At 36.2% G+C, this 16,133-nt stretch overlaps 1 protein-coding gene across 1 annotated transcript in view; it reads right to left on the bottom strand.

Annotated features, from left to right (window-relative positions):
* Positions 1–124: 124 nt before the first annotated feature.
* Positions 125–16,133, bottom strand: part of STK26 (serine/threonine kinase 26) — a 30,478-nt gene continuing 14,469 nt past the window's right edge. The window contains exons 3-12 of the mRNA XM_030272544.4: positions 15,241–15,471; positions 9,416–9,472; positions 7,668–7,776; positions 7,419–7,576; positions 4,757–4,942; positions 3,973–4,121; positions 3,226–3,319; positions 2,672–2,734; positions 2,444–2,580; positions 125–2,050 (exon numbers count right to left, since the gene is read on the bottom strand). Of these exons, the coding sequence (XP_030128404.1) occupies positions 2,026–2,050; positions 2,444–2,580; positions 2,672–2,734; positions 3,226–3,319; positions 3,973–4,121; positions 4,757–4,942; positions 7,419–7,576; positions 7,668–7,776; positions 9,416–9,472; positions 15,241–15,471 (1,209 nt within the window). The 3' untranslated portion in view covers positions 125–2,025. The remainder of the gene's footprint in view (positions 2,051–2,443; positions 2,581–2,671; positions 2,735–3,225; positions 3,320–3,972; positions 4,122–4,756; positions 4,943–7,418; positions 7,577–7,667; positions 7,777–9,415; positions 9,473–15,240; positions 15,472–16,133) is intronic.

Raw genomic sequence — 16,133 nt, forward strand, 5'->3', positions numbered from 1 at the left:
GAGCTTTGCAAAGCACCCATGCAGGGAACACCTTTCTCACAACGTGAGTCTGTGCCAGACATGTCCCCACCTCTGCACAGCTGCTGAAATCCAGAATAAAATGATGCGCAACAGAACAAGCTCATGAAAGTTTACAGAACTTAAATATTTATTTTTAAACCATTTTAAACCCCCCAAAACATTGAAATAAGCTTCATCTATAAACAGATTTACAAGACTAACAACTACAGAAGCTAGAGGAGCACTACAATTTGTTTCTGTGATGCAGTTATTTTGTAAAGCTTCAGATCAACTGTATTTACAACTTTTGCTGCTTTTACATTTATAAAAATATTTATTTAATCCATAACATTATTGTTTTCAAAAACTATTTCCAGACTTTTTTCTCAGATATAAATTCTAATTGAATTTCAGTTATATAGCAGATGAAAGTTTTAAACAGAAACATTTTTTTTAAAATTAAAACAAGGAGTTAAAAGTAATTTTTTTTACAGTGTAGGCACCATTGAAAATAATTGTCCTTGGCATATCTAACCACCATCTCTCACAAGTGTCCTTTATATAAAAACGATGTAATGGCAACATTTGACGAAAAATGCAGTATTTACTTGCACACCATTACTTTTTCAATATTTGGCAGATATATTTCAGATTCTTTAAAATGACTTTTGTGCAAAAACAAAATGTGCAGGTCTGAACCATAAAATAAACACACCCAGCCTTTATCAAAAATAAATTTACACCAACAGTTCCACAGCTAAGTACTGAAAAACAATCCCAGTTCAAAACTTCAGCATAATATACATACTGGGTTGAAAAAGGGAAAAAACCAAATCAAAACAAAACAACAGAAGAGATTACCCATCTAGCAGTACCATAAATATATAACTGAAAGCAACTTTATAGTCTTACCTACTTTTTATGAAAAAAATCACTCCGTACTGCACAGTACTACCTTTTTGTGAAAGAATATCTATAACTCAGTTATTTGCATATTAACTGGTAAATACATATTTAAAATACACTTTCAGAAAATTATAAACAAATTATGTTGATGTACTGTATTTAATGTATTTCAGAACAAAAATGTGTATAAATATCTTACAGGAGAAACAACACCACCACACAGAACGCTGGTGTTACACCGATACCTGCGTGTGAGGTATGTAACATGCGACGCTCGGCTTCTCTGGCTCCCTTCCACCCAGGCATGTATACTCAGAGGAAAAAAAATTAAATTAAGTTAAACTGGACTTCAGGTTTTGTCCATTATTGCCGAAAGCCCCTCCCCCTCAACTGTATTGCTCTAAATTTTCCTACCATGATGATATAAGATTGAGTTACTACTTCAAAACCTGTTCTAAAAGGTAATACACAGACTGTACATCAGGACAGACCTGTTGCTACATATCACCTGCAAACTATTGCCATATTGCTCTCAAATATATTTAATCATAGAGCTGCCTAAAATACTGTACCAATTTAGAATTAAAATAGATACTGTTGCAGGTTTGTTTTTCAGGGCACGATAACTATATGCTGGTTGAAGCATGTGCTACAGCAATACCCTTGCCACTACATGTCTTGAATATGCTTGTGAAAAAGCTATTTTTCTTTGAAGCTCATTAGTGATTTACAAAAGTTTAACTCATGAATATAAAAGACCTGTACAACTCCATGTACAGGAACAAAACAGCATCAAAACATACTGTACTTGCACATTCTATTAACTAAAGTAATGGTTATTTCTAAAAGCAAAACTGCACCTCAACATTTATCAGATTAAACAGGTGAAACTACAATATTAAAAGTTGTCCTTTACAAAATAATTTCCTGAAAATATAAAACCATGTGCACTGCCACAAAATAGTTGAGTAGGTTCTTTCAAATCCTCAATCACCATCAATATGTTGCAAAGATCCAAAAGGCACAAGGAGCTCATGAGCTAAGCACTGCCAAGCTTGAAGTAGTTTTGGTGGGTTTCACTGGGTCCATACGAAACAGCAGTCAATTGTGTGAAGTTTCTTAGGATGAGTCATTAACAGAAAATCTACAGACAAAAAATGCAAGTTAAAAATTTGTTTATCACCTTGCTTCAGCTAGGCAAACAGCACATAAATATTTCTGCATCAATGAACTAGTACATGCCTTCGTCTCAATGGCTCATAGTACAAAACCCACCAGAAGTGATATTCTCAAGAAAACATTCCTAAAAAATATAAGAAAAAGAGTCTCTGTCTCCTCTCTATTGCCTGTAAATATGCTTAAGACAAACCTGCAGGCTAAATTAAAGAAGCAAGATATAGCAACTACAGTAAAGCTGTAAAGACCAGATACAGTAATTGTTAGTATTAGTTTTGGTCTCAGACAGAAGTGTTACCTGTAACTACAAAGCTAAAGCACTGGACACAGCAGATCTCTCTCTTATCACTAAACTACTTACTTCTGAAATTTCTCCATAAGTTTCTTCACCATCTTATCTGTGATCCCTGGACATGTTGCTTCTGCCACATTGATGCTTTTCTCAAGTTCCTCAATTGCTTTCTTTCTGCTAGCATTATTTGTGTCCTGCTGCTTGAGCTGAGGAGCAAACCAAAGAAGTCAAAATTCAGAAAAGCTATTAGACATTTGGCTAATACTTTCAAAGAAGACTTTTTAAGCCAACACTTACCTCAGCAAACACAGGGGTGATTATCATAGTTAAACAACTCAGAGTTTTAACAAGATCCTGATCCTAGAAGTTAAATATAGATTACATCAGCATATTACAACATACATAAACATATATACAACATACACACTGCCTCTTAGCACAGCACATGTGATTTTGGAAGTTGAGTTAAATTTAACAAATTGTTTAAAATACATTACAAAACCCACAAAGATACAGTACATCAACAAATGTTATGGGATGTTGTGTCATCAGGCATCTGTTTCATCTCAAACAATGTCATTCAGCATCAGAAAAACAGTTCAGTTTTTCCTCACTAGTTAAGAGAGTTTAAAATTCCCATCTCTATTAATGGATACTGAGCTACAGTACATCTGCAGTGTATTTTGCATTTGAGGCTTACATGGCATAGGAAATATCACTAACATCTCTTGAATTGCAAAAAAACCAGTTAGTTATTATGAAAAGTGAAGTTACTAAGCTTTATCACTATCTTCCTTAAACTGCCTTCAGAAGCAGCAGTTAGAAAGAAGAACTCCTGTGTCTGTACGTACCGTCCCGTTCTGGAGCTTCTTTGCATCCGGCTTCTTCCGAACTGTAGTGAAGCTCCACTCAGGATGAGAATTATTCTCTTTGTTGCTGGACTCCCTGAAACAAAAAGGACATGATGTACATAATACTAGCCACAACAGAACACCAAGCAAGCACAGGTAACCCTAACACAAGCCTATCAGGATTAGTTCCGTATTCCTTAAAATAAGAAGGAAAACATGTACTGAAACATTAACGGAACTTTGAAAGAGGCTGAATAATTTGAAATGTGATCAAAAGCAAACAGAAGATGTTATCTGCCTACAAGGCTTACCTTCTCCCATGGCATCCCATTTAAGAGTTATCTGATAGCCAGAAAAACAAGACACTTACAGAAAAAATGTTGTTCCACAGGCACAATGCAAACTTCTTCATGCACCTCAACTTTGCTCTGCAATATCTCTAATTGTGATTCAGTCGTTTTGGTACAACCACTAGCCTCAGACTAGGAAATAGACAGCACTTAAGCAGAACTGAAATTGAGCTTAATGAAAGACAATTTAAAGAGGCAACAGGCACACGGATTGATTTATGTGTTAATCTTGAGGGCCATACAGGGGTTTTTCTTGGAAGAAGACAATTAAAAAAAAGGACCAGAGACAGGTGTACAGAAATGATGTTATTACACAGAAAAGCTGCAGCAAACCTACTTTAAGAACATTATCAAAACAAAAAAAAACACACCCAGAAAAGACGATAAATAAACTTACGAATCTGAACCATCGGAATCACTTTCATCACTACTATGTCCCTCTGCTTTCCATCTCTTAAACCTATCAATCAGTTCTGTCAGATAGGAAGTCTTCTTGGCATTTTTCATAATGAATTTGTGCTTCAGAAGTTCTTTTGCAGTGGGGCGCTGTAAGAAACATTAATTATTTAATGTTATGCTAACATTTCATGATTTTAAATGCTAATAGGGGAGACCTAGTAAGACAACAGGCTTCTAGAGCTAACTTGTATAATATCAGGAAATTAGAGAAACAGGAAGTGAGAAAAGCCAGTAATCCACATTTATGAGCATGCTAAAAATATGATCAAGTCACCCATAGACTATACAGCTTATCCTGCTACGTTAGAATGTCACACCCAGGAAAATGACTAATGAAAACTCTCCAGTGCAACATTTCCTTGTAAACTGAATTCAAACAGCAAAAGTTGTACTGAAGAAAAGGCTTTCAGATGATTCTCTCCTCTGTTAAAGCTTCTCTTCTGACATTATCCTAGTTTAGACTGCATTTTAGGAATCTGCCTCTGCCACTGTAATTTCTTTCAGCATTCTCTCTCCTCCTTTTGAGTATTTTAAACAAAACAAACTAGGATAAAGACGGAGATATTAAAAAACACCCCTAAAATTCACAGTGCAAAGTATAGTCCTTAAAAGTATTTCAATCACTGAGGATGCACAATGCCAGCAAAATACTTCACAAGCATAGGAGAGCAGAAAACAGAACTGAAACATCTACACACACAAACACACATTTATCTACTCACAAATGTTGGGTCCTTATTCAGACATGCATCGATGAATTCTTTAAAAGGTTTACTGAAGTCTCCTAACAAAGTGGGAGGATTGTTTTTTGGAATGAGGAACAGAACTCTCATTGGATGCATATCCGAGTTGGGAGGCTCCCCCTTGGCCAGTTCAATTGCAGTGATGCCCAGTGACCAAATGTCAGCCTGAGAAAGGGAACAGGAACTGTTAGTACAAAATTATGGGCTGCCACGACTAAGTATCCAGTAACTGACATCTTCACATATAATGCATCTATATAATAAAATTAATGTTGGCCTAGGCAGATAACAAACATTCCCTTCTAACACTTCAGGAACACCTGACTCACAAAGACCTGGCTGATTTAATCAGTCTTTAATGACAAACATCTAAATCATCATTTTTGCTGCAGTTGGTATTCTAACACTGCCAGCAAGTTAAATGGATACCTAGATTTATACACTTTTGGAAAACCTTCAGAAATATTGATATTCTTTTGATGTTTTCCATATGTTAATTGCCACAAATTTCCTATGTCTAATTCAGAGTTTGTTTAGGTATCCAACCTTGTTTGACAGCTTACTGGAAATGAACAAGGCAGAAAGCTGAATAAAATCCAGCAGGGGATCACTTAATTTCTTTCCTAACAGACTGCTTGATGAATTTAGCTGGAGAATTATTGACAACTAGTTAGACTTAAAACACCACTTGAAGCACCAAGTTCACAGTGTAAGTCACAGCAGAATAATGAAGTACTATTTATTTTAGCTAAAAGCATCATTATAAATAAATTCTCTCTTTATACCAAAACCTAGTATGATATTTGGATATCATACATAAAATACTAGTATTTTAATTTTTTTTCCTGATTTTGATTTCTTTTCCCAAGTGAAATATATTATTATTTGCATCTTTTTAGATGAGCCACAATAGCTACTTAGATCACTAAAGGTGTTTCTCATTTAAAAAGTGTTTGGCCGTAGTTGACTACACTTGGCACAGAATCATAAACCAAAACTACCCATAGAGTGAACAAGGATTACAATCTGCATCTCTCCAGTATTCCTTTTTGTTCACAAGACCTAAAATAGCTGTACTTCATAGCAAAGAACTAAACTAACTCACTGTTTATTTCTGAAATACCATAACCAACAATTGTGTATTGGAGCAAAATTATTTTAAAGGAGAGATGGGGCTTACAAATCTCTGGCACTACTAAAATGTATAAATTTCCAGTTTATTTTCCAGCCTTCTGGAGTAGAGAGAAGAAGACAGATTAAAATTCAGTCCAGATACCAAAACAGTCATCAGTATTAGTCTAGAAACTAAAGTGTATCCTATCCAAATCCTTCGTCTCTCCTACCAAAGGTTTTTATCTTCTGTACTCTCCCACCAGCCTACTGGCACGGAAAAAAACAGGGGGAACACACTGCTCTTGCAAGACACTGAGGAGATATGGAAGGCAAAAGATTAGGTTGCTGGGGAAATGTAAATGAAGGTGTGGTAAAGCTGATCTATACACAGGGCAAGCAGAAGAAGAATTATTCCCAATCTGACTGGCCAACACACATTCTTTAAGCAGGGTAGAGAGCTTTTCCAAGATGCCCTAGGGAACACGTTACAGGGGGACCACTGAAACCCTAAACAGGAGAATTCCAACTTTTTTATCAGCAAGAACACTTGTGACAAGTACACAAATTCCTTCAAGTCTGACTGATGCTGGGAAAGTCTCCTGGAGTGTGGAAGCTTTCAGGACACTTCAGATATCCACCAGATTTTTCTTTATATGTACATCATGTAAGTATAGTTTTATGTCTACTGTTTGAGAAAAAGCAGTAAGGAAGCATTAGCTTACACATACCAAGGTTTTTATTCTCTTGATGCTATTTTAAGGTTTTGTCTACAGAGTGTGGAAAGTCCAATGCCAGACTGAAACACACTGCTGTTTCACCAACCACATGCTCTAGGACATCCTGTGGTTTTACACACAGAAGAGGGGACTGCTCCCTCCTTATTGTCATTTCTAGCACCAGTTCTCAGCTCTCAGAAAAACATGGAAGAACTCTGCTTTTCTACTGCTAGTTCACATAGGGAAACTCTCCTTTGCAATTAGTCACCCATCAAGAGCTCTCATGACAAAGAAAGGTACCACAATGCTACTAAGCCATAGCCACAAAGTTACTTTTTATGTTCTCAAGACCCGTGCTAAAATTTTCAGCATTACACAGATCCTCAGAAATACCATTTGAGAAATTATACCCAGAGCTGTATGTATAGAACTGTAAGAAGAAATTAACATTTTGGCCACAATCTTGGCTTTAAATGAACTGCCATGTTCTGGTGGCATTTTACTTTCTGAGTGCTTTATTACTGTTTGAATTAAATGCAGAATACTGCATTGAAACCAAATCAACCAACCACCCCACATTCAGGGAGTTGCTCTGAAAGAGACATGACATCACCATTTTACTTTGTACCTGAGTACAATGACATGTAACTACTAAATAAAACCAATTAAATCTTACTTTTAATTTTATTATTTGAAACCCTGTAATTTCAAATTGACTTTTTTTTCCTCCCTATACTGATACAGCTAAAAGCAAAAAATCAAAACAAGTGCTGTTGGATAATCAGATACAAAAAAAAAAGAGTTCTACTTACTTTTGAATCATATGCTGACTGCTGAATAACTTCAGGGGCCATCCAAAATGGGGTTCCCACAAAGGTATTTCTCTTAATTTGTGTGTCTGTTAGCTGCCCAGCAACTCCAAAATCAGCAAGTTTAACATCACCTTGTTCTGATAACAAGACGTTGGCAGCTGCCAAGGGGAAATTATATAATAACTAATTAGAATACTGTTTTATGGTTTTACAAGGCTTTAACAAAGTAACATTTGAAATGTTGCACACCTTTTATATCCCTGTGAATTTTCTTCTCTGAGTGTAGGTAGTCAAGACCTTTCAAGATTTCCTTTAGCATAGTAGCAATCTGGAACTCATCAAATGGGCCAGCACGCAGCTTTGGAAAAAAGACACATTGAAATAATTTTAGTCTTGCATCTAATTTTTGCCTTGCTTTGATTAAATTAAATTTTAAACCTGCAACATTTTTCAAAATTAGAGAACTAACAAAAATAATGCAATATATTCAATGCAATACATCAGTATTCTAATTGAAATAGATGCCACTGGAATGATCACCTTCACATCTCCTCTACTGCCAACACACTGAAAATGCTCTTACTCCTCAAACATTCACTGTCTGCTCCCCTCAGCATGCAAAACACAAGAAAAGCAACAACTAACTTTCCTAAAAGTTGTATTTCCCTACAAGCAGCAAACACGGCAGACTGAACTTTGCAATTTAGATTAAGTAAATTAAGAAAACCAGTTTATTTCAAAACAGATTAATCTTTTGACTGCAGGTTTTAAATTTAATGGTGCAGTTTTTACTTTCCCAGTATTTTTGATTCCATGCTTGCTTTTGTATCAAGACCATAACATGCTACTATAAAGTTGCTAATGGATTAAGTGTATCCTTTACACGTTAGAAAGTTATGCAAATAAAAGAAATTAAAGTGATCAATCAAAAAAAATACCAACAATTCAGCACCAGAACAGTAAACAGCCTGAAATTATGGTATGGCAAAGTGAGGCAAAACTGAAATGTTGTTCTAAAATTTTATTCCTCTACAGGTTCAGTGATTTAAACTGGCACTAGCAACAGCTATTTCCCTGTTTCTGACATTCCACAGAATACAATCAATTACTCAAAAGTGTTAAGAGTACCTCACAGCCCCTTCCTCAAAAGGGCCAAGTTCTTGAGCTACAAACTACCACATGCTACACCTATAATCACTATGCTTTTGATGAGCTGATGTGATGTAATTTCATGAAGAACTATAAATAGATTTGTGAAGTCAAGCACATACTTCAGCTCTCACAGACAGGACCCCTGTTAGCGAAAACATAATTATTACCACTCTGTAATAGTGAAGACATCGTATTTTCCCTTCAGAATCACACAAAGACTGAGCTATATTATCTTACAGGAAAGGGTGGGTCTGTAATGTGGCAGCTGAGGCAGAGCTGCACTGAAACCATGGGGAAACCACATTCACACTCGGTGGACTGTGCTTGTGCACTCCCCAGGCTATACCCTCGATGAATGCCACACTATCTCAAGTAAAAGGCACTTTCATGCTTAACTGAAAATACCTGAACATGGAAAAACCATCTTTTAACCAGTTAAAATTAACTGTCTGTGGACACACTCTCCTGATTCATTCCTGAGACCCAAAGCTAAAGGAAACGTTTTTTACTGAACTGTAATGAATTCTACTTGGAGGAGGTGGGAAGCAATGGACAGAGGACCCCAAACCTCCATCAAACATACAGCAAGAAAAGAACTCAAACTAAAAAAACCCTGAGAACTGAAAGCAAATGGATGCTTCCTAATGCTTACAGACAAAGAACAAAATAGAAAAACTAGCATGAATTCAATGTGACAGACCTACCATTCAAATTCACACTTCTAGACCGCTACCACACAGCAGTGATGTAGTATCAGCTGCCTCTAGGTACTTATTTTTATAAAAAAACACAATGAAATAAAGTTCACTGACACTTATAATGCAAAAAAAAAATCATATACTTACAAGATCCAAAGCTGACCCTCCACCCAAGTATTCCATTATTATCCATAGTTTTGTGCCCTGTAAAGGAAGACATGAGTTGTCAATAGTCCAAGGCTGCCATAAAAAATTGATATATAATTCAATAGACTACCAGCACACTCTTAGGAAACAGCAAATATAGAGTCTCGTTAGTCACCCAGTTGTATGCAATTACTTCTTGCAGAATGATCACACAGCTCCTATGAATTCTAAAATATTAATTAGTAAGTTTGACTTCTGCATTTATAAAAGCAATGAAAAAACACCATCTAAAATTATTTCACTTAAAGGAACACATTTACAGAACTTAGGGGGGGGAAGTGATTAGGCAGTGGTTTAAGTTTTGATTAAATACAAATAATTATTTAACATGGATCTCTTGAATATGTGAGTTTCTGCACTTCCTCTCTGAAGATGTCTCAACCTCTAGAAGTGACATATTATTCTAACACTGATTTCTAGGTACTGACTTTGTCCTTGGCTTGTCACTGCAAAAGGTGGCTGGTTCATAGAAATAAAACTGGAAACACTTAGTAGCAAATCTACAGACTACTTGCTTGCCGGAGTTCTCTCAAAAGACAAAACTCAAATACGAATCTGTGTGGTACTAGTCAAGAAAATTTCATTAATAAATATATATATTTAAAATAAAACCCAATTATTAAAAATACTCAACTGAACCACAGCTGCTGAAGTACCACACACACTGTATAAGTTTCCAGCAAATATTTACCAGTGCTAGTTTTTCATTACAGAGCACAAGCTTAGGGCAGGAGTACTCTTTAAAGCCTCTTGCATTCTCCATTGTATACTTTCCCACCCTATGGCCTGCCCAGGAATGGAAATCTAAAGAAAACTCAGCAAGCAAATAAAGGTGCAGTTTCTGAAAGGACCACATCCAATCATTCTAACAAAGTGTGCTCTATTAGATTTATATTGAATTTAAAAACCACACCATTTATGAGAGTCTATTTCAATATTATGATCTCAGCAGGGAAGGGCTGGCTAATTTTAGCAGTTTTTATAAAGCCCAACTTTGTCAGCTCAGAAGACCTGCAAAGAACTCCTGCTCAAGGCAAACATTGTGGTTACCAGACATGTTTGGAGAATTTGACTATTACTTGAAAACAGTACAGGGTGAAAATGAGTAAGTACTGTTTCTCAAACAATGTCTCAAAGAAATTGCTACTATCCACTGTAATTGGGTGTGGATATTTTCTAGCCAGGCATGAACAACCTTTTTCCTAGCTATTTTCTGTCAGCCAAGTATAGACAGGGCAGAACAACCAGTATCTTTAGATTGTCTCAAAGCTTTGCTGCACAAAGTGCTGCAAATTCTGATGGAAGTCTCTGGATGTCACTGCAGGATTTCTCCATATCCAAGTCTGAAAAGCTGAGAATAACTTCAGGTTTGTTTAAATTGCAGAAAAAAAGAGAAAGCTCAGGCTGCTGTAATAGTTACAAGGCTAGATACTGAAAACGTTGGTCTAAATGGCACAAATAAGGAAAACAGTAATGGAATTCCAGTCATCAAGAGATTTTTCTCTATGGTACTGCTGGGAAGTCCAGCTGAAGCACTTCATCAAGTGCACTTCCCAAATTTGTGTAACCAGAACATGCCAGAACTACGGTAACTTTTAATACTTTTAATCTTTTTCTTGCCTGAACTGGTAGGCGAGTAATGCATTTTGACAACCCATTAGGCTGGAGCAAAACACTAATTTCAGCTATCTAACCTAACTTATCAAGGGGACCCTCCACACCCAATTCTTTATTTATTGAGATGTTAATTGCAATCCAAGTGCAATAGGGGATGAGGAGACAAATTTAGATCCTGACCTTCTACACATATGAAATAGCTACAAATATATACAAATATCTCCATCAGGACTTAAATTATCTTACAATCACAAAAGTTGCAATATAGCTGAAGCTCATATGATTCTACCCAATTAGTGAAAGCCATGATATAAAGGTAAAACATTTTATTATTGTACACAAATGTGTTTATTAAGGTGCATTCTTTGACTGTACATATGCTTGCACATCATCTACCAGTATGTTTAGAAAACACTATTGATCTTGCCAGACACCCAAGGAAAATTTAGGAAAAAATTACTAATACCTAAGCTTTGAGGTTAATTGAATGGGAAACTCCCATTTGAACATCAACATATCCCACATTACCATGATATGGGGCTTTTGTACCTTTTGTGTCACAATAATTAGCATCAACTTAATCAAAAGAACCTCAAGGAAACAGACCTTGCCATCTTGTACCAATAAGGTTTTTCAAGACTAAAATACCTGATAACAGACAAGTAACATTGCACTGCTAGGAAAACGATTAAAGGACTGTCCATATTTTTAAATCACATTTACAGGTTGGATATACAAGCTGTAGCTAATGAACAGCTAGGCTGCAGAATGTCACAAGTTAGTAAGTCAAGTAATTGAAATAAAGACACTCTTCCTTTCTGCCTCTCAGCAGCAGGGGCATCTGGAGAGGCTGCATGCAGCTGGCCCAGGCTCCCTGGGACTGGGCCACTCCATCTCCATCAGCCACAAGGCTACCTCTGCATCCTGAAGTGCAAAGAAACTGTCAAGATACAGAATATGTAGAATTGAAAAAAAATCTCTGATCTGAAATGTTCGCAATTAGAACCCCCTCACAATTACATCTCTTCTTCCATGTTTTAGTTGTAAGAACTTTTAGTTATCAACCACCTTGCTGGAGGGAAAACTCAAGAACTACAAAATGATGACAAGAACAATCTGCTCACTCTAAACTTAGTTAAAATTGATTAAAAAATAGTAAGTTACAACAGGAGATGTTCCATTACAGTTCAATTGGATGAACTGAGGCTTACATGATAAACTTGAAGCCAACACATGGTCTCAGTGGTAATTTCTTTGAAGTAGAAACTATAAAATTTAAAGATTTAAGACAGATCTAGATTACTGAACTAGAGAAGTATCAGTAAGTGCTGTAGGCAACCTGAATGCTTCTGCACTGAGGGTTTGCTTTGGTATTTAGTCAGGAAAACACTAAGTCTCTTTAAACAGTGCAAAACTACAAATATTTCCAATGGCATTTCTACAGTTCAGAAAGAGCTACATATATGATTAATACACTTTAGTAAACTATTTCTAGTTCATAAAGCATGATCTGAAACACAGCACACTGGCTCAACTGTTTTGTTTGCCTGTAAATAAAGATGGAAAAAAGTATCTTCAATTTTGAATTACCTTTTATTTACATTATGCTCTTTTTAACCATTATCTTAAAAAAGTATTTCTAGGAATTTCTCAGTGATCTTTATATATAAATTGAAGTATCCAGGAATAAACATATGGGACCATTAAGAGTGTGAACTTCACACTAGTTCTATCCATGGCAAACTGCGTTTAATCTCTACAGCCTAGGACTTGGCTTTGTGAGAAATAAGACATCTCATTTTTCAGAATTTAACCTCAATATTCTTTAACCTTTAATTATACAGTCATTTGGTACACAGCTGTACCCATTTCATTGTTTCAAAGATATACTTACAGTGTATAGAAAAATTAAGTCCTACACAGCTTAACAATTAGGCTGACAACCACTCTCCAAGAAATAGCTAATAAAAAGTTCACAGCTAGATCAATTAAGTAAACAAACAAGCAAACAAAATAGACAGACAAACTCTCAAAATACTTGCTATTACTAAAATGAAAAGGCAAAATAAAAGATTCTTTGCACAATGAACAAAGCCAATACCCTCTTTCCCCTGATGAGTCTCAAGCTAAAAGACCTTGAACTAGCAACCAGGGATTAATCTAGTCTAAGAACAATTTAGATAAAAGATACTACTTAAAAAGTTGCTTTATTTATTTTTAATTACAGAATTAAAGGTATTAATTTATTTGTGGACCTTTTTATTCATTTACTTGGGGAATAGGGGGAATAGCAAGCAGCAGAATACCCATCATGCTACTCTGGGATAGAAAACATTCCTGTGAACAATTTTCTACTTTTTTTTTTTTTTTTTTTTTTTTTAAAAGAGGAATTTCTTACAGGAATGAGAAAGTAACTGAAATTCTACAAACATCTCACTGAACTCAATGCACAGAAATTTTCCTTCCCCAAAAACTTTCCAAGTGTGAAAAGTAAACAAGACATCAGCATTAATCTTTCAGAATGTATCCATTTAGAACAGAAATGGAAAGAACTCATATAGTGGTGAAGAGAGTACTGCAGCATTAACATAATCCTACATTTGCCAAGAATTTTTTTTAAATAAAAAAAACCTAAGCAGAATTTAATAGCTGTGTAGCACTGATAGAATAACTAGACTTTACTTTCCACACCTATATTGCTGTTTCTTTCCCTATTCAATCCATAACTTATAAAGCTCTTTCCACCCCCCACCTCTGAGAAAACAAAGAACAAACAAAACAAATCCCCACCCAATCAAAGTTTAATTCCTCTATTCATAGCTGCTGAAATCACTGTTTAGTTCTGAGATGTCACAAAACACTTTTTCAAGCAAAAACATTTCCAAGTAAAAACACTTCGCAAGACTTACTTTGACCTGTTCTAATATGCTGTGGCGGTAGAAAGTAAATCTTACTTCTCAGGCATTTATTATTTATTCTCAAACAAAACAAAAATCCCACTGATTGAGTCCAATAAAGAGAAGCAAAAATGGGTCATCAATGGCAATTTGTATGCTTACTCAGGTGTGAAGAACTCACAGTAAACAGCAAAGCCACTACAGTTGTCTTACATTAGCCAAAATGAGAAGTCAGTATTTGGAGTATACTAAATATACTGGAAATATTCGGAAAATAACTTGTCCACTTAGTATTAAAATATAAAAGATTGAATCCTTTTGCAATTTAAACAGAAAATCCAAAATCTACAAAGAATATTACTAAATAAATTCTGCAAATACTTTTACATATCACTGAAAGATACAGCACAAGGGTGAGACAGAGAACACTTATCAGAAATCTGTCTCTAAAATGTACAAAACCCCACTACACCTTAAGAAAGCAGAAATGCTGAGAGCGAGACCAAGCACCAAAAAACAGAACCAACCAGAAAAACCTCCCAAACTGAAGCAAACAAACTAAAACCAACAAAAATCCCAAACATAAGCAAATAACCCCTCCCAGATACTTAATATACTTTGAACTATCACTAAAACTTTAGTTTACATTAAATGTTTTCAGGGATTTTTTAAAAAGTCACCCAAAATACATCAGCAGCACAAAACATTTAAGCAGCATTTAAGGTGAAAAGTTTTACTCAACATTTTGGTTTTCTGTAGGTTTTCATTTTTGTTTGTTAAATTATGCCTTAGATAACATTTCACACAGTGGTTACATAACTGCTGATGTCAGTGTTACTTTGTCTCAGGCCTACTAAACTGCATAACTGCCAACACATCTTACATGGCACAGGGTTTCTTTCCACACCAGGAACAGCTTTTGCTTCTCTAACTACAAAGGTGTATTTCTTTTCTTTTGCTCAGAAAGGCCACAAAATTGTGCTAGAGATTGTGGAGGGAGGAGAGAAAACCAAGGTTCAAAAGCAATGGCAAAAAGAATCCTTTATCAACTCTGTTCATTCTTTAGTCATTCTGTGCAAATCCCAGTCCCAAACAGCAAGCAGCAAAAAGAGAAAAATGAAATTAAAAACTCTGTTCAAAGAAAAATAAAAACCTACTAAAAATGCCAAGTTGGCATGATAAATCTTCCTTAATTTTAAGATGATTTTCATAGCAGCATTCTAGCAAATCTTTTGCAATATTATACATTACCTTTAAATATGATCCATAGTATTTTGTTACATAAGGACTATCACACTGACTTAAAACAGTTATCTCTTGCTGTATATCTTCTATTTCATCTTCTGCTTCCTCAAGGTCTATGATTTTTATGGCAACCACTTGCTGCGTCCGATTATCAATTCCTTTGAAGACCTCACCAAAGGAGCCTTTCCCAATGCGTTCCAATTTTGTGAAGAGTTCTTCTGGGTCTGCTCTGTGGTTCTAGAAAAAGGAAAAAAAGGGGAAAAAGACACATGAGTTGCCTAATTTACTTCCAAGTTATTGGTCCTCATTACTCCCCAAGAAGCACGCCATCCAGATTTATCATCACCACAAGGGTTGCATCAGGTAAATTTATTTCCTACACACTAACTTCTAATTCAGCTATTAGTTACAGAACATACATTATGCAATTCTGGCAAAGGTAAGTGAGCCTTACCAGGGGGAGAGTCAGATACAAACCTCATTTCACTTCCTCACATAACAACCTTTTAAAGAACAGAGCTGTTCCTAACATTAATCCTGCCTGTGCAGGAATTGTGAAGACTGGGGAATGCAATTACTGGCACAGGACCACCACCACCATCACCCAGGCAGAAAAGGCTGAGCTTCCCACCTGGCCAAGAGCCTGGGCAGGCACAGCTCCCTGTCATGTAACACAGCGAGGGGTGCCCGGGAGGGGATGGCAGAGCCCCAGCTCAGGTGAGACCAGGTGTCTTTGGGCAGTTAAAAGGACTGACAGAAAGATGAGCCAAGGGGACTGAGAGGTGTTCAGCAAAGGAATGAGAAGCTGTCATGGAGTGCTGGACACGTGGCATTGCTCAGAACTGGCTGGTACCACCACACGTGCCTTACAGAGGGGAGCAGAGCACTGCTGAGGACAC

Source organism: Taeniopygia guttata, chromosome 4A (genome assembly GCF_048771995.1).
Source record: "Taeniopygia guttata chromosome 4A, bTaeGut7.mat, whole genome shotgun sequence".
NCBI lineage: Eukaryota > Metazoa > Chordata > Aves > Passeriformes > Estrildidae > Taeniopygia > Taeniopygia guttata.